The sequence below is a fragment of the Athene noctua genome, chromosome Z, assembly GCF_965140245.1.
Source record: "Athene noctua chromosome Z, bAthNoc1.hap1.1, whole genome shotgun sequence".
Classification (NCBI taxonomy): Eukaryota; Metazoa; Chordata; class Aves; order Strigiformes; family Strigidae; genus Athene; species Athene noctua.
In genome coordinates, this window is record NC_134077.1 from 502693 (window position 1) to 521450 (window position 18758).

Here is an 18758-nt window from a genome sequence, read left to right on the forward strand (position 1 = left end):
GAGGCACGCGCACGCTCCCGGCGAGGCCTGGCCCAGCAGCCCCGCGTCAGCGGATACAGCCGGCACAGGGGAAGAAGGACGTGCCGGGCTTTATACTTTGGATTGTTGATGAACTATGCTATTACCAGACTACTCCTCAGAAGTGGTCTTATGGAGAGTTCCCAAGCTGATACAAAACACACCCCTCCAAACAGTCTAACTCCCACCCTCGAGCTCGTGCCTTACGCAGGCAGCCAGAGCCATACCCATTTTAACTACTCCCTTTGGTCAACGATTTCTTCCTCCAATGTAACCTGTTTCTGATGGAATTTAGAAGCTTATGAAAATTCAACTTAGAATGATGTGATTTTTTATTTAATTAATTCTTTAAGAAAAGTATAGTTACTAGTTTATGTAGAACAGTCAGTAATACTTACTGCAAAGTCTTTATGGTGGGTAATTAATTTAAATTTCAGTCATAAAAACACAGTAGGGTAACTGGTAAGATGATCTCACATGGTGAAAAATAAAGAACATGGAGGAAAAAAACCTTGAAAAGGTTTTTTTTTCATGTCGTGAGTATTTTTTTAAAATCAGCTTCCAGTTGTTTGTATCCTGAAATTCTGTACCATGAGTTGCTCTTTCTGTACTCTAAATTTGTTATAACAAAAAGCAGGAAGACCAGAACTCCAGAAATATTTGCTGCAAATGTTTGGTCGGAAATGCTAATCCTCATAAAATCTGGGAACGTAACAACAAAAGGCAAGGAGGAGTTCCCTCCAACTCCAAGCTCACAGAACCTCGCCGGGAGGAGACCTCAGCAGGGAAACACACACACCAGCTCCGTGGAGAGCGAGCTGGCGCTGCAGACTGGCCACACCAAATTCCTTTCCCCTCCTCGTCCCCCATCTGTTTGGGCTGGCACCCGGCACAGGAGGCAGCTGATGTCACCGGCCCAGTCCAGCACTGCTGGGACAAAACCAAAGGCAGAAAGCAGGCAGAGCGCTCTGCAGCCTGGGGACAGAGAGGCTGTTTACGGGGACCTGCTGCCTGCAACCACAGCGTGAACTCGCAGGGAACCTTCTCCCCGCCCGCAGCCGCTGCTCCCTCACCTCCCAGAGCCCCGGCTCCTGCTGCTCACCGACAGGGTCAGCGCAGCGAGCGGGGGGGTCACGGAACCAGTACATCCGTAACAAATGCTGATCACCACAGATACAAAAAGAATCAAGTGTTTTGCAATCACGGGCAGGCTCCTGGGGACGAGCGTGTTCTGCAGATCCCCCAGAGCCCGGCTCCCCAGAGCAAAGGCGCCTTGTCCTGCCTAGCGCCTTCCAGCAGACGTACCCGGTCACATTCCCCGCGGTTAGAAAGTTCAACTGCCCTCTCTGTCCCGTGTGCTCTTAGCTCCGTGACACGGGAACTACTTAAGGTAAGGTCATACTCCATAACTCCAAATAAGTGATAAATTCGATGGGTACTGTACTAACACCCAGTTTTTAGTATCAGGAAAAGTTGGGCAGGATTGATAAATTTCAAAGATATCAGGTCCTACTGTGGGATGAAGATGCGTCTCCATAGGCGCATAGTTAATAGAAAATTCAAATATTTTACATTTTTATGTACAGATACACTCCGCAAAGTTGGGCAGTTAATTGTAACGAACTCAAGTATTTACAAGTCTATATAGGGAGAACAACCAAATTCTGTACAGAAACACTTATCCACCCACTTATTTCTCCTAATTTAACAGAAAACTAAATACCAAAACCTGAGCGCAACGCAATGCTAATTCCCCAAACCAAAGCCACCACAAGGTCTACTGTGGGGATGGCAACAGTAAGACAGTTTTGCTTTTGCTTCTCTCATTAAATATGAGGCAGGTACGGTTTGCTTTAACTCCAGCTGTTTGTATTAGGGCGGATGTTGCAAGGCCAGAAAGATATTAAAAATGGTGACATCAGAGAAAACCTGACCTATTAAGAACAGTTTCCCACATCTAAACAGTTACTGTAAGGTTCTCCCGTGCTCAACTACTGTATCGTTACCCACAAAGCCCACATCTGCAAAGAACAAAAAAAATCATATTTTGCTTAAGATCAGATCTTCTAATAGAATAAATGAAAATCATGTAAAAGATCTCAAATAACGTCTCCACAAATTAACTGATTTCGAAAACCTCTCTGGTTTTGGCTTTAAGCACCAAATTGTAGCTGCTTTTTATGCATTTCATACTTCATGTATTACTGAAAACTTTCAGAAGTCATTAGTACACGGCCTCACTTCAAAGAGAGGTAATCGTTTGAAAACGGAAATATAATCTATTTCGTTATGAAATTTTTATGCCCAGAATTGACTCACAAAAGCACATTTAGGCTCTGGATTACATCCAAACTGGTAATTATGTCTTAAACTACTTCCATTGTAACTCTTGATGTTCCTCATTTTCCTCGTTCTGTTTTAGGGCTGTACATGTGACTGCACACAACTGACTGGAGGGCAAAAGGGCAGCAACACCAGGAACAAGAAGAGAGACTGACTACTCGGTGGACATACGCTGGGATGAAAGTAACCACAGAGTTGGTATCAGATCTGTTTTCCACAATTCAGAATCAGAAGATTAGTCTTAAAATAAAATATCTATTTTTGAGGTCCTTACTGAACCATAATACCATTCCTCCTGGAATCAGGAGAAAAATCTTCAACATATTTCTGAATGTAAATTAATAAAACAAGCAAATATTTAAGTACATCAATATGTCACTGTCAGAGAAATAGCAAAGTCTGCCTTTTCAAAGGTGTATCAGCCTGTGTAGTGCCAGGAAAATGCAGGCAGATTTAAATGCCTCCTTCAAAACAGTTTTTCTTCCCTGATGGTTGCTACGCAAATAGAAGCAACCTTTTATTGAGAGTACAGATTGTCCTTTTAGATGAAAAACTGTCTTCAGCACATTTCCTTCATTCAGTAGCATTCATTTGCTGAATCTTTCCCACGAAGAATGTTCAGAGAAAGCTCAGTTTACAGTTCAGACTGGTTTTGTTTTTTTCCCCTTTTTCCCCCCAGAGCTTAATGATAGCACTTTATCTAGGGCAGGAGACAAAGCAGACAATCTGCAGCATGTTGCCAATACAGGAACTTTAAAGTATGCGACAATTTAAAACTCCTCCAATGATGCAGAAAGACTGATAATTGCAGAACTTGACAGGCACAGTCCTGAGGACTGGAGGACCTGCTACCACTTCTGAAGATGTTAGAAGTTTCTGAGTGCTCATCTGTCGGCAGGGAACAGACTGAAATACACGGTACGCCGAGACCTACAGACTCGTTGCTGAGCAAATGAATTCTGCAGCGCAGCTCTGCCGACGGGCGAGCTTTCCCAGCGGCAACCAGACAATAGTGTGCTTGGAAGGCGCATTGTTCCGGCAGAGCTTGCCCCTGCCCGCGCTCTGGCTCCCCTCCTCCTGGCTGAAGGGGCCGGCTGTTTGCCGCCGTGCCCCAGCAGGGCTTGGCTGGCGCTGCCGCCGCACTGCGGGGTTCGGTCCCACGCTCGGCGGACGCGTGATTACGCACAGAGGCACGTCTGAGCGTGGACGCACCTACGGCGAAGATGACCTCCGAGTGGTCAGTCCGAGCAGCTTCTCTACCTCGGAAGAGCTGAGTGTGAAGCTGAAGCCTTTGGAATGACTACGGATAAATGTAAGAACAGAGCAGTGAAAGGAAGTTCATGAGGGCAGCTTCAGCCATACTGAAGCCGATGGCAGAATTCCCAACACCGGTCAAGGTTCAGCCATATACCTTCAAACCCTACAACAGCCAAAACCTCACACGGCTGAGTCTGCATGAAACCCCCGAGTTGGACCTCCTGGAACAGACCCCTTTGCTATCTTCACTGAGCGTTTCAGTTCACAGCAGTTACGCTCAGTCCTTCACAGGAAGCAATCCCTACCCCTCTTTCACCCAGCTAGATTCTCGTTTCTGTTTGGCAGGTTTTATCTCAGCCTGCAGGGAACAGAAGCCTGTTCCTCTGACTCACTGCACAGAGCGAGTCACACGGCAGCACAAAGCGCTCCGACTTCAGAGAGGACCTTTCGCAAGGCTGGAAGTGAATCGGGAAAGCTGATAATGTCACAAGGACTGGAAACTATATAAATACACAAAATCTGTCAGAGTTACTCTGTAGCTTGATTTGTGTGCCTGGTAGAGCATTTCCTGCAATCCTATGACTTAAAACATCACTATTAAAAAAAGCCCTTCATGAATCAGTCTAGGGCTGGAAATCCATCCTGTGGATTGCTGAGCTCAGGGAGGCTGAGTGTGAGTAAACACGCTGCCACATACCTGCAAGCTGCATCACCAAATATACCGCGGCCCTTTCCCAACAAGAATAGTTCACTTGTGGTTCTATTAATTCAGTGTGCTGGCAAGCACTCTCTGATAGTTTCTAAAAATACCCAAGTGTTAGTAACACGGCAACTACAGCAGCCTCCGCTGACAGACCTTTGGAGAGAGCACAGGACTCGGTGCGTACGCTGAAGGAGACATTGCTCAACTTTTCAACAATAAAGTTTAGTTCCACTTCCATGGAATTTGAAACAAATAAATGTCTTGTGGTAATATGACTCTGTGAATATAAAACCATGCTTGAAGCAGATCTCAACTAACCAAATCGTTAGCATATTTGTAATTCAAAGTCTTTACAACACTAAGTACTAAAAGATTAAAGTATTACCGGTAAAATGCACAAAACTTGTATTAGAGTTTTTCACTATCCAGGATATGTGCAAAATATAATGGATAAAATTCTTAGCTTTGACAATAATGCTTTAAATCTTATTTAGCAACATAAATATTTTAAATAACTGTGATTTAACATAATCCCTTAAATAATAATGCTAATTCCACTTCTTGACATGCTGTGGTTTTTATTTACAGGATGTGGAGTAGAAATAATTTTAAGAGCTGAAAAAAAATTTATTTCTGTTTTTTAAAAATTACATAAAATCTTCTAAGCACTCACTTAAGGTAAAACTTAGGCTCTAACTTTCCCCAGGAGGATTATTATCAACCTCTAATGTCTTCTTTGAAAGGATTTTCACTGTTTGATGATTACATTCCTTTTTAAAGTAGGTTATTCTCAATAACAAAAGCATGTAAATACCATACTCTGGAGTTTTATGCTTGTGTGTTTCTAAATACCACACTCCAGAGTTTTATGCTCCAGCAATCTGTTGAATACGAAAGTTAAGGCTGAATATGTAGGCTCCCGTTGCCTTATTTATTATAAACAGTGATTGTATATTATTCTTTGCCATTAAAAAACACTCTTAAGACTTCAACAACTAACTGACAGGTAGGTCAGTCAGGTCAGAAATTTACAGCTGAATCTCTCTTTTACTGAAGATAAAAATCCGACCATACCACAACGTTTATAGTCTCCTACTGTTTTCTAGGATGGGTGAGATACAGCCTGGAAACGTCAGTCACCCGAGAGGTTCTTCCTTTTGACCCGGGTGAAGGGGAAGATGAAGCCTTGTACCAGAGCAGCTGACCCGCTCTGAACTCACCCCGCAGTACACAGTGCAGTATGGATTTTATTTGCACAACTCATCTAGTCAGAAGAAAATATTTTTTTTTGACTTTCACTTCCAACACAGTGTACTCCCTCGCCCCCAAGGCTTGAGGAGCCAGCACACGACAGACCTGCAAACCGGAATGGCATTCTGGTGGTGATAATGCCGGGGACTTTAACTCTAGAATTAGCTTTTCCCAATATATAAAACACAGCCCAGCATTTTACTAAGTTTATAATATCAGAGGATTTAAATAGAGCAAAGTGAGTTTTTCCCTTTTTATTTATTTGTTATTTTTGGAGACAGAAACCTGCATGGTCATACTGCTGATTTTATTAACCTATTTTGCTGACTTCTGGAAGCTACCAATGACATCCTATTAGACGAAAAAACAGATAAAAGCACCAGATTTTAGATAAATGTATGCAGTAATACATTTTACACTGAGATATAACGTAGAAACTAAGTAAACAGGATGGATTTGGATTCAAAATAGCTTTTTGAACTAGAACAGGCATAAAACATGCACATTCCTAAACTCCTCACTACTTGATAGCTTTTCTCAAATAGGAAAACAGCTGAATAGGACAAAAAAGCAATCCAGACTCTCTATCTGGTTTATTATCTGTAATTTTCTATATCAAAGCTGCTCTGGCTGGCACCTTCAGTGTTAAGACTGTGTCAGCATTTCCATTATAAACTGAGGGCCTTATAAACTCAGCTTTAAAGAGATCACTGTGTACTGAAACTCAGCATACAATTTTTCCATGCAGGAGCAAATAGCAGATAGCTTGTTACTGCTGTTAAAAAAGTGATGTTACTTCCAGCACTTCTGCTTGAAGTTTCTTTACAGAAGAATACCAAAACATACAGCTTTCAGGAAGAAAAACACCTAACAATGAAGTCTAATAAAATTCAGAATCATTTCCCAGGGAAATTTGAGACTGTGTAGGGATAAAGACAGCACTGCCAATTCTCAACTCCCTGAAAACCTGACTGACAATTATGGATGGATTTCTTGATTCTGCAAGCTGATCTACACTGCTTACAGTGTGCTGTTTGTCCTCCACTTACAGAAAAAAAAACCCCAAACCACCAACCCAAATTCATGAAAAATAAAAGGAAAAACCCCCAAATCAGCCTGCCCCTTGGTACTTTCCTTCTTGTAGAACTAGCTTCTGCTCTATAGGTCTGAACACAACAGCCTGCCCCTTCCAGGATGGGAAGATCTTTTACAAACAGATGTGCAAGCTGGTGTGAAGGCTCATTAAGGAGGGTCCAGGTGACTCTGGGGGTGGGGGGCAGTTACACATGAAGGAAAGGCCCGAAGGGGGCTGTAACCTACAGCAGAGCCCTGAACAGAAAAGGATGAAAAAGGAGGTTATCTCTGGACACAGCCTGTTGTGGTCGGGGAGATCCCTTTCAGTACAACCTAGAGGTAGGTTTGTTGAGCAGAGAGGAGGGAACAAGAACTGATTTCGTCCTTGATAGAAAACCTAAAAAGACTCGAGGGATGGAATTCATCACCTCTACCTGCAGATGTCAACCAAGTCCTTATCTGCACAGAACAGAGGCTTTCCAGATAGCCATCTGCACTCCTTGTATAGCAGGCGGAGAGACGGGAAATTCATAGCACTGCTCATTTGAGCTATTTTAAACATCTAGCTAAGGGCAACATGAATTATGTTCTAGAAACGCCTATTAGAGCCCAGGCAGCGAGGCCCGAAGGAGGTCTCCAAGCTCAGCTGTGTGCCATGTACAGATAAAGTCACCGTGTAGCATCAGGGCTGGGCAGCCCGGCAGAGGAATGGGGCTGCGACACCAGCACCCGAGCGCGGGCGGCTGGACCCAGCGGCTGCCCTGGCAAGAGACACTTGCTTCTGACACAGCTTTTGCCTGGTTTAGAAGACCTCCACGTTTTCAAGAACGTGCTCTCGGTATAACAAAGACTAACAAATAAACTGTTAACAATTTGTCTCTCCCTGTTTTGTACCCCTCGGGATGCCGTACCGCGCTCGGCAGTCGCTTCTGAACGAAGAGGCGGGAGCGGCTCAGCGCAGCTCAGCACGGCTCAGCGCAGCTCAGCACCACACATGGGATTTTAACGTCCTGCACCGGTAACTGCTGCTGCACCGGCACGGACGGACGAACAGGCAGACAGGAGGAAAGCCTCTGACACCAAGGATGCCTGCGCTCTGCACGCCCGACCTTAACGGAGTGACTGCAGGTCCCAGCACCTGCATCACCCACACGGGAACAGGACAGGCAGCTGGAGAGCGGGAGGCAAGTTCCTTCGGAACAGGATTTCTCCCATTTTTGTCTGTATTCTCTGGAGTTCTCAGACACTTTGTCTTGGTTCAGAAATTATAAGGGAAACAATTAAACCTCTTTTCCAATCCAAAAGCACCACCATTTCCCATAGCAACTCAAGGCCTAAAGTGTCAGCCTGGGGGCTAGTTAAAGATGATGAATGACACACTTCCTTAAGTGCTGAATGCTGCGTCAGTGACAGGCTGGGGAGTGCCCGCAGGAGTGGGCAAGAAGGGCAACACTCCAAGAGAAAATGAAGGCTGCATTAACTAACCTGAAACAAATAAATCCTGGCAATGGTTATCTGAATTTTTCATTTTACTTCATCATTAAAAATTTCCAACAGTTTTCCTTGGGCTGATCAGCAATACCTAAACCATCTGGTGTCTCAGTGCCATCTCAGGAAAGAGACCTGAAGACTTTGCCATAGTTTACACTGAAACATTGAAGGATCTTTTTTTTTTTTTTTAACGAAATGGATCAGTGTATGTACAAAAGTAAAAAATCAGAAAATTCAGTCCAGAACTGAATTTCACACTAATGAAAACATCTCTTATTTTGCAAACACATCGGTGAAAGCTCAGAGGGTTACTCCTCCAGTGCCCTTTGCAACTGTCATACAGTGGTACGTGCTTTATCAGCGATGGCTTCGCACGGAGCAAGTACAGACAACTGCTGCTCGTTCCTTAGGGCTGGGTCGGGCCGCAGGGTGGAACTGCTTCTTTTCCAACCCACTGGATCCAAGACAGACTACAAATGTGAAACAAACGCACAGGGAAAGTAACTACTATGTAGAAATACGGCCTAAAGATGTGGCCAACAGAAGCTCCTCTACAAATTCAAAGGATTGCGAACAATGAAGTTTATTTCACTTTTCTTTCACTTCTCGCAGCCATTAAAAAAATCCTATCCCGAGACTTCTGTATCATAGGCTGTGCAAATATTAGAGCACGGTGTGTCAACAGCTTTTGACCAAAACCAGGGTAACAGTAAACACCGACCTATAAGGCAAGTTAACTGGCATTTTTTCCCTTCTATGTGGCAATATATGATGTGGTATGTCACGATCACAGCCCTTTTCTGGCAAATTGCTGTCAATGTACACAGCTGATGGCTCAGTTATTCTGAACATAAGTTCCTATATATCTGATACTAATTCACAGTCCAATTAAGGCAGAAATATTGTAGTGGGGTTTCACTGTGCAAGGAGGGTCTATAGAGTGTTGAATTCTTTAGAAATACATTTCCATCTCTTTAGATAGAACAGCACTGTGCATCTTTCATATACAGAATTCAACATTAGATACTGTTCTAGTAACACTGTCGAAACTAGGAAATTTTCACCAGCAGTTCCTCTACATCAATCAGCAATCTCACTGACCTGCTTTCTCTTACCCACAAATAAATAATCAATCCCCAATACAATTAAACAAATTCAACTCATAGCTCTCTTAGTGGGATACAAAAGGGGATGATTCAAGGTTTTAGACTTGCCTAGTAGTAGCGACTTTCTGAGTGGATTACTGTGTAATCTTTGCAAAGTCTTGCCCTCATAAAAATCTATTCCAAACTGCAGGAAGTCACCAAGGTAAGGAGGGGTTACTAGCAACCTGTCTACACTGAAGTATCACTGAAACGAAGAAAAGTGGCGACTGAAACAAAAGAACTAAGAGGAGCATTCATCCCCTCTAGAAAAAATCAACTGCCAAAATCCATTGTGCTCTATGTGATAATAATGCATTAAAATGCAGTATTATATGATTCTGAATAAGAGTTAAAGATTTTTCCTCGTCTGCACTGCAATCATGTAATTGTGAGTTGCTAATTACTGGAATCCTTCTAAAAATTAGTAAACAACTCTGCCTTTCCCCTACACAGTTTTATCAACAGTAGCTGACTCTGCTCTAGGGGGTAAAAATTATTCCTGATCAAACACAGAACTCCCCGCAGACACATCTGAAGCCCACTGCCAGGCAGAGGTCTCCCAGGAAAGCACTTCATTAAAGCAATGGAACGAAAATTGAGGGTATCAACAGAAGCACCAAGTTCTGCATGACATATGAAAAAGGGCAGAGGAAGGCAGGGAAGCGGACGTTCCAGCCTTTGGGAGAGGCAGCAGCAGAGGAGCAGAGTTCTAGTTCCCTAATTCCACCGAGTTCCATGTTCTTCAGACTGATTTTTTAACCACTTTCCACAGAGTGCCTAGGAAAGCCATCACGCGACCGCAGGCGTTCTCCCGGCCCTGCTTCCACTTTCACATAAAGGGCATTTTGCCTAACAGTGTCCCAGCTGGAGTTTAGGCGAGCGGTGGCTGGTTTGCCCCGTGGCACCAGCCTGGACGAGGCACACGGCTTAGGTGCCCACATTCAAGCCTTACAGGCGCTGTGCGACACAGGGTACTTGTCCCTCCGTGGCTGCTGAACTGCCTTTATCCCGGCTTGCTCCTCTCGGTTTACACGCCTCAATCCCAGATGGTATCTTAGGAGCATGAGTAGATTCTCTGTACTTTCACAACAATATTAATTCTAAAATTATTTCTAAGAAAGGAAGATAAAAGCTGAGTTTGAGAAGTGCAGACTTGCAGAGTGGAGAGCTGCCGCTGCTGTTTGTTAATGAATTCAGTACTACCACTCCAACATTTTGTTAGGGCACTCTGTATTTTTATCACTACAAAGATGCCTTTGTCAGGACTCTACAACAGTTGTCCAATACATGAGATTTTTGAAGTGTTTCCCACAAATACAGCTATGCACTCACACACCCCAATACAAACAATGTATTTGTTATATGCTGCGATACTTTCACACACTTAGCAGCAGCCTATTGCATTACACGTAAAATATAGGAGTCAAAAGAATTTGTAACAAGCCTTCCAAATAAAATCTTCCACAATTGGACATAAGCTCATACTTGACTTAATATTTTATAATGGCTTGTAATGAAATACATCCTGCTTGCCCGAAACCGCTTCTGTCTAAAACAGAAGATATTTGAAAGGTCATAAACACTTGGTAGCAGTAGGACTGCAGACGCCCGCTTGAATGTTTTCACTCAAGATAAATAAGGCTGTAGCAGCTGCTGCTTACAGCCCCGGGCCCATGCCCTATATCAATCAAATACACACAAACTTGTTTCACTGGAAGAGTCTAGAATAATTTATTTTTTTTTACACTAACAACTATAAAACATGGCAACTTCTCCCCTCAGCTTAGCAGAACAAATATTTCAGGCACATCCTTACTTGGCAGCATAAGTTCTCCAAAGAAACTTCTGTGGGATAGATTAAAAATGGCACCTCACTAAAGGATGTTTTCTATGTAGACAAAATAAAGCAAAACTTTCACCAAAATGCTTTCATTCCCCACACTTCCCATGGCATCTCGCCTAGCCAATCACCTCTACCCACAATATTTCTGGGCTTACTACAAATATGAGAGAACACCAGAAGAAAAAGTATTAAGTTTCAGTTAATTCTTTAGTTTTGAAGCTTTCTGCACTAAAGAATGCAAGTCCCATTTGGACTGAGAGCCTCTGTGACTGCCACGCTTCATGGCTGACTAAATTGATTTCACATGGTAACTAAAACTAAGAGCACACGGAAACAAATTTCAAAATTCTGCTCTGGAAACACTGAAGTAAGTCTTTGGTATGTGACTCAGTACTAGAGTGAAGATCAAAGAAGAGACTTTGGGGGGTCGATCCTTTAGGAAAAGGAGAGCTACAGCAGAGAGAGCGGGGCACATCTCCCTGCGAGTGCCACAGGTCTGTAAACCTCTGGTGCTTTTGCACTAGGTTTGGTACTGAAGCTACTCACACCGTCGGTTACGGTGGTTCTCCACGAACAGCTATTACTGGAAAGAAACAAGGGATAATAAATAGGAAAAGGAGAATCTGACATACGTTTTTTTTCCCAATTTCATTTTTAGTATGAGATTTAGATCCGTTTTAGTACGAGAACACTTAACATACTGCACTGCATACATGAAAGTGAAATGAAGAGTAAAATCAGTGAAGTCTCTGCATTCCAGATTTTCCTGCTGAAAGGTTCTCAGGCTGGCAGCACAGATACTATATGCTACTTCACAGAACTGCCAGCTGATAGAGACTGAGATAAAACCTAGACTGGCAAGGGACCTATTTTTTTTAAATTTTACTTTTTAAAAATAAAAGCTTAGGGATTGTGATTTTCTACTCTCAGTGTCTACGGAAGAGCTAAAAGAAGGTTATACAGGAATAACTTGGAGACTATCAGCTTTTTCACAGGCAAGCTGCAGAGTCATCCTATGGCCCTGCTGCAGCGAGCAGCTGTCTCTCTGTGCTACATTTCACTGAACGAAAGCGCAGGAGAAGGAGAACACACAAGTAACGCAGACCAGAATCTCTTCTAGTGAATCTGTTTTCACAGCTGGAGACAGAGTGCTTACTATTCTATATACAGCATCACTGAGCTCAGGAACTCAAGTGGGCAGTGTTAAATTGCACAGGAAAGCAATTTAAGCAAATGACTAATCTAAACCCTTAAGTCTCATTCCTACTTTGGTCTTTTTAAAAGTGGCTTAAAAACATAACACATCAGTCCTCTCCCATTATAACAAAGAAAAACCAGCAGATTAATTCTGTTATCTTAAAGCAAAATTAAGGCAAATACAAACAAGACAGCTCACTAAGTTGTGCCAAGCCACTTGTACGGTTGTTTGATAGGACTCGTGGCACACAAAAAGCAGGACATGTTTTTAATTTCCACAAGGCAAAAAAAAACCCCAAACCATCAAGAAAGAATTCCCCCCCCCCAATTTCTTGGTACCTCATCTAAATCAGTATCTTGACTGGAATTCTTTTAAGTTTTCTCTAGGCTTAGCCACTATTGCATTACAATACACATTTTAAACCCGTGTAGAGGTACACAGATGTGTACATTATAGTTAGAAGGTGTTGAAGTATTTGTTTTTATAAACAGAGTGCATGAAGAATTCCTCATGCAGCAAGGTCTCAGCCAGCTAAATTAACACAAACAATTACTTTGCCATTTGAATGTTCTGATTTTTAAAAGTCTTTCCAGCTGATGTAACACTGAATTAAGAAACGTGTGACATTAGGAGCTCAAAATATTACACTGGATGTAATCATAACTGAGAGCAAAGTTATGTTAGATTAGAAATAGAGCTGATTTGTGGCTTGCTCCAGAGAAATGCAGAACATTCTAGCACTAACAGTGGAAGTGCTTCAGTCGCCTCAAGCCTCTGTATGGCAAGTCAGTGTTTTGGTAGCAAAGCACACGCAGCATCGTACTTACCGCGGTGCCGGCTGCTGCGGGGCCAGGGCTGCCGCCACCCTCTTCACCAACCACCTGATTTTGTTCTTCAGGGCCACGGGTGACAAGAATTCTGAAGTGCTGCTGCCTCGTGTTTTGATCTGGTCTGATTTTAAACAAGCATCCCTGCCCTTGAGGAATCCGTTCTACTGAATTGCTTCTAGATATTTCTGACCCGTTCCTGCCGTTTCCGTGCGGTTCTGAACTCAATCCATCATCCGTGGGGCCAATCTCTTCCGCTGGTGGCTGGACAGGGTAGGACGTACTCCTTTCTAGCCGTATCCGAGGATACCTGACCAATCGGTCCCCCTTTGTTCCAGTAAAGCCAAAGTTATACTCGCCTCCTGCACCCGCACCACTTGCCTGCGGCTGCTGTAACTGGAGCACAAAGAACTTTTTCCCTGAATTTGCTGACATATCTGGCACATGTTGCAAAGACCAACGCCGGGGTTCAGGGGTGGGAGCGTTATTCTGCGCCTCGGTACCAAAGGGCAGTAGGGTAACCTGAGGCACGTCTGCACTTGAAGCCCGATGCTGAATCCTCACACCACACATGTTTAAACCTGAAGCTGCTTCATTTGCCTCATCTTCTTGGGTAGTTGATGGAGCATCCTCACTCTGGTTATTAGAAGGAATAGAACAAAATATTCTGTGATTACAGGAAACAGTTCCATTAATCTGTTGCCCTAACTCTTCTGTCAGCCTGGGTGGAGAATTTCCAGGAGCCACCTCTGGACTGCTTGGAGGAGAAGAATGGTTTTCAACAGGGGATGCGTAACGCTCCCTGGAGTCTGAGAATTTACAGGGAAGCGTCTCCTCGGGAGACTCCAGGGCTGCACACTCATCCGCGCAGCCGTTGGCAGCTTTGCGCTGGAGAGAGATCTGCATGGAGGAGCTTCTCGTTGGACGCGCATCGATGCTGTTCAGCAGCTGGGGGATAAACATGGATGTGCTCCTCTTTAAGGAGCCCTCTTCTTGCAAATCGCCGCCACCACCCAAATCTGCTCCGTGTCGGGAGAAAGCGTGAGGACTGTTTCTTCTTGGCAAAGTGTGGAATGCCATGAAAAAGTCATCTTCTCTCTCCCGGTCGAGGATCTCCGATTCGGGGGCTGTGTTGCTTCGCCCAGAGCCAAAATGAAACCGCAGCCGATGGGCCATGGTTTTACAGAGAGGAGAAAAGGAGAGGGAGAACAGCAACAATTCAGGCACTGCCAGAAGTTAAAAACCAAAGACATAAACTCCAAGAAAAAGTGTCCCATCTGCCAAACTGTTAGCACTGCAGCCCTGATAGCGACAGATAGCAGAAATAGCCCAAGTGGCAAGCAGCATTCCAGGCATGATTGGGTAAGAGCAATCAGCGCTCCTACACACGGTGACATAGGGTAGGATGGTGGGAGTCACGTGGCCCGGTTCCCCCTCTCCAATGTAAGCTAGTGGGGGTTTTGTTGGTTTTTGGTTTTGTTTTTTTTTTTTTTTAATGCCAGCAAGAGCCTGAAACAGCACCTTCACAGCTGCTCCTTTTCCATCAGAGAGGAGCGGCCCCAGCGGGAGAGCTCTCACAGCTGACTCAGGCAGCAAGCACACTCGGCACCGCTATAAATCTCCGCCGCATCGTATTCACAGGCACATTTGTACAAAGCACGCGCACAAAAATTTAACTACAACAAAACCATTTCGGTTTAGTATTAAAAGTTTAAGTCAACTCCACATGCAAATGAGAAAAATTACTTCAAGCTTTACATTTTGGTGTATGTTACAGCATTAGGCTATCATGGCAGAACATGAATAAATATAGCACGGTTATGCTTTCAATTTTAACTGTGCTCTTAACGTGATTAAGCAACAAACATCTTGCCTTTAAAAAGCCACAACTGTTACACTGTCCCTACAAATGCAATATAACCTAAGTACCCTGCACGGTCCCTTTTAATAATTAAAAGCTACAAGAAACAAAGCAATCATACATATGGCAAAGATTTCTCACGCAATAAAACCAGCAGAAATGTGCAAGATGGCAGGAGACAAAGTTTCCTTTTCAGTTTTACCAGGCAGTAACGGCAAGGGAAAACCAGAGATGGGCGTTGCAAGTCGTTTTGTACCAATTTGTCTTAAAACACCGTACAGAAACTCTGCCCATTGCTGGCCAGCCTCCAGTGAGAAAGTTAGCAATATTACCATGAGTGTGATTGCCAGCACGGAATACAGTTACGCTCTCCAAGAGCCAAAAGAACTCAGAAGAAGAACAGACAGAAAGGATACACCAAAAGGTAAAACACCCACCCTAAATAAGCTCTGCTAGAATGCAGAAACTCTGTGCTCCGAGGATACTCACGTTTGAAGTGTGCTTGCAGTACCACATGTAGCACACAGGAGAAAAGAAACCCTGTTTAGCAAGAAGGGTAGCTTCATTTCAACACACGGACATTTGCTCCCTAGGAGAACTTGGAAGTGTAGGTTTTGTCAACAGCTCTGAAAATTCGTAGGTGGAGGGTCAGTACTCTATCCAGACATTTAAACCTCTGTTTGCAAGCAGCTTGTTTTCAAAAGACAGAAAACGACCAATCACAAGAGAAATGGAAGCTTAAAACGATAAAAGTGCCAACAGACAGCACAATTGCCTATTGTTTTGAGTGGACTATGAGTCAACAAGAAAAAAAACACGAACAGCTTCTACACAGCAACAGTACTGTAGACTGCCTTAGGGAAGCACAGGTGCTGATATTATTTTATCTTATTTTTCAGATAAAACATATTATCCAAGGACACAGTCTCCCTTTGCACCAAAGATGAAGCTTGTATCATATAGTCTCTATTTTGATTGGGGGGTAGAAAGGAAAGGGTGTACTGCAAAGACAGAAGGTGCTCTGATGATTTGGGAACATGAAGAAGAAACAAAGTTCTTGTGATAAAAGTCATGGAAGTATTAATAATTAGTACTTGAGGGTACAGCCAAAATAATCTGTTCGATGTCTTCTCATCCATAAGCACAACCTGATGGAAATGTGTGGCTCAAACCCCCCATTATTTGCTATGTCAGTGGCTCAGAACACCTTCTCAAAGGAGAGCCACAGCTCCTAAACGCCGGGGTGCTGCCCTTGCAGGTTACGAGCCCAAGGGCAGACTGTCTACAGAAGTCAGACCACAGAAAGAACCACCAGAAAACAGTTCAACAACAAAGCAGCACTGAAACTGTCGGTGTAAGGCCAGTACTGCATACAGAAACTTGAAAATCTGAAGCAATATACCCGAAACGAGTATGCCAAACCTGGCATTTCTCAGCTGTTGTGTATAGATTTTTTTTTTCCAAACTGCCGCCCTGTTCCCATCGCCCAGGGATGTCCCCACACAACCCCTGCACTCCGCAGGCCCGAGCGAGGGCTCTTCCCCAGCCCCGTCCCTGCTCCGCCAGCGAGGCGCGCCCGGCCGGCCCCAGGACAGGCACGGCAGCGCGGGCCTGAGCCCGGGCTCAGCGCTCTGCTCACGGGGCTCCCGCCCCAGCACGGCCTGGGGCAGCTGGCCATGGGACCTTAAACCTGGGCAGAACTGACTGACCATCTCCTTTAAGTTCAAAAGGTACAGGACAGTTTTAGTCGTGCAGGCGGTCATTATGATCATTACATCTCAATAAATATATTCACAGTCAGCCCACTCTGAATACACCCTGTCACAGATTTGCTTCCTCCTAAAGGGAGACAGAATCATTTGGCTCTAAGTCCTCTTTTCACCCAGATTACAGCTTGTATGTTTCTCTTTGCTCTATATTTAATAGGACAGAGGAAAAGAAAGTATTTGTGAAGACAAATGCTTCCATACCGTGTGGTTATTTGAATAAAAGGATCTTCACAACACTGATCCTAATCACAAAGCACCTGAGTTTAGCAGAGGTTGCACTGCACCCAACCAAGAAAGCGTTAATACCCGACCTCATGAACAAAGAGATGGTGTTACAATTTCCAACAGTCAAACCCCCAGAGTCATTCACCCAGCGTGCCACTGCGTTGGCAAACTTAACCGAGCTCCGGGGAAGTCTGTGTGCACACCTTAGCTACTTAATCACAACAAGAGCAAGAACCAGTAAGATGTTGGAAGACTCCTCTGAAGAGCTACTGCATCAGACAAATTAAATTCAAGACTAAAACCACTAAAAATATGCTGGGCATTATGAGGCAGAGAACTGAAAACATAACAGAGCGCCTTATTTTACCATTACCTTAAACCTTCATACACACATGTCTCGAGAACAAGGGGCAGCTCTGGTAACCACATCCCAAAAAAGGATGCACAAGTATTAAAAGGTACAGGGAGGAGACACTAAAATGATGCAGGGATGGGCAGCTGCTTTCTAAGTGACTAAAAAGGTTGGGACTTTATTGGTTTGCAGTGGAGAAGCTTAAGGAAGAGTACCAAGGGGTTCTCGCCATCGGAATACTGGGTTAAGGAGGACCATTTTGGTCTGACCCAGCAGGGTGGTACTACTGTGTTTAATGCTGACTGTTAGTCCCAGACACAGATGGTTTTTTTGCTCGTATCTGCACTTCTTACCACACCTACTTAAACAACAGGTAAAAATACACCTTTAAGACGTGCTCTATTTTCGTCAGCTGAGTTACACAGCCTGATGATTAGTAAAACCCCATCAAGACAAGTACTCACCAATCTGTTTTCATCAAACACTTCAAACAGCAGACGATGATTAGTTGGGTTGACCTATGAGAAAATGCAAATAATGTCACTTTAAGTTCATTAGCTTGATGATCACAATATATAGGTACTAGTTCATACAGTGATTAAACCAAGGCAAACAGAACAGAACTAACAGGTTTTATGTAAATCTAATTTTACTTAAACTGGAGCACCAGAACACTTTGTTTCTAAACCCTCCTGCAACTAGAAACAGCCTAGCACTTACCATTAAAAGCTCTCATTTACTGTGTTGAGTGCGCCCCGCTTCCTACAGGCAGCTCTGGCGAGGAAAGGCTGCGCGCAGCGCCAGGCACAGGGAATTCAGAGAGGGCACCCCTGGGCAAGCATGGCCACTTCTCCCTCCCGTGAGGCCCCCCCAGGCCGCGCCGCAGCCCCGAGGCCTTCAGCTGCCTGGCGCGCAGCAGCACAGTTAGCCTGCTCTCCGGGAGGGCAGCCTGGCCCAAGCGACACGCTCTGTGTTTGGGGAGCAGGGCCCAGGCTGGAGGGACTATCAGGGCTCCTAGATAGTTTTTGTTCTAAAGCTCGACTGAACTGTAGGGAGCAAGAGTTTTACTGCATTTCTGTCAGAATTTCACAATCGTCTATATTTCAGACTGTCCGTCGCTCACCACTGCATGTTTATCACACACGCCTGTGGAAAACCCAACAGAAGTCTCTCCAACACTTGGAAACAGCAAATACACCTCCAGATAATTATTTACATTACAGTAAATTTAAGCAGAAAGACTGCTAACATTTAAAAGGAAAAAACAAACAACTCTGGCAGGAAGACAAAACACACACTATTAAGCAAGAAAAAAATTCTATACTACTTGATCCACTTGATATATTTTTTCAGAAAAACTTGTTACTACATCCAACTTCTTTAATTAAGAAAGCTTAGAAA

The 18758-nt window shown here is 44.0% G+C and overlaps 1 protein-coding gene across 6 annotated transcripts in view; it reads right to left on the reverse strand.

Moving 5' to 3' along the window:
• Positions 1-18758, reverse strand: part of NEDD4L (NEDD4 like E3 ubiquitin protein ligase) — a 163559-nt gene that overhangs the window by 65880 nt on the left and 78921 nt on the right. For 3 of the 6 annotated variants that reach the window (XM_074931312.1, XM_074931313.1, XM_074931314.1), the window contains exon 5: positions 17822-17875. In XM_074931312.1, the coding sequence (XP_074787413.1) occupies positions 17822-17875 (54 nt within the window). Of the gene's footprint in view, positions 1-13150; positions 15464-17821; positions 17876-18758 lie in introns of those variants that run through there. The other 3 variants (XM_074931311.1, XM_074931308.1, XM_074931309.1) reach the window with 2 other exon arrangements.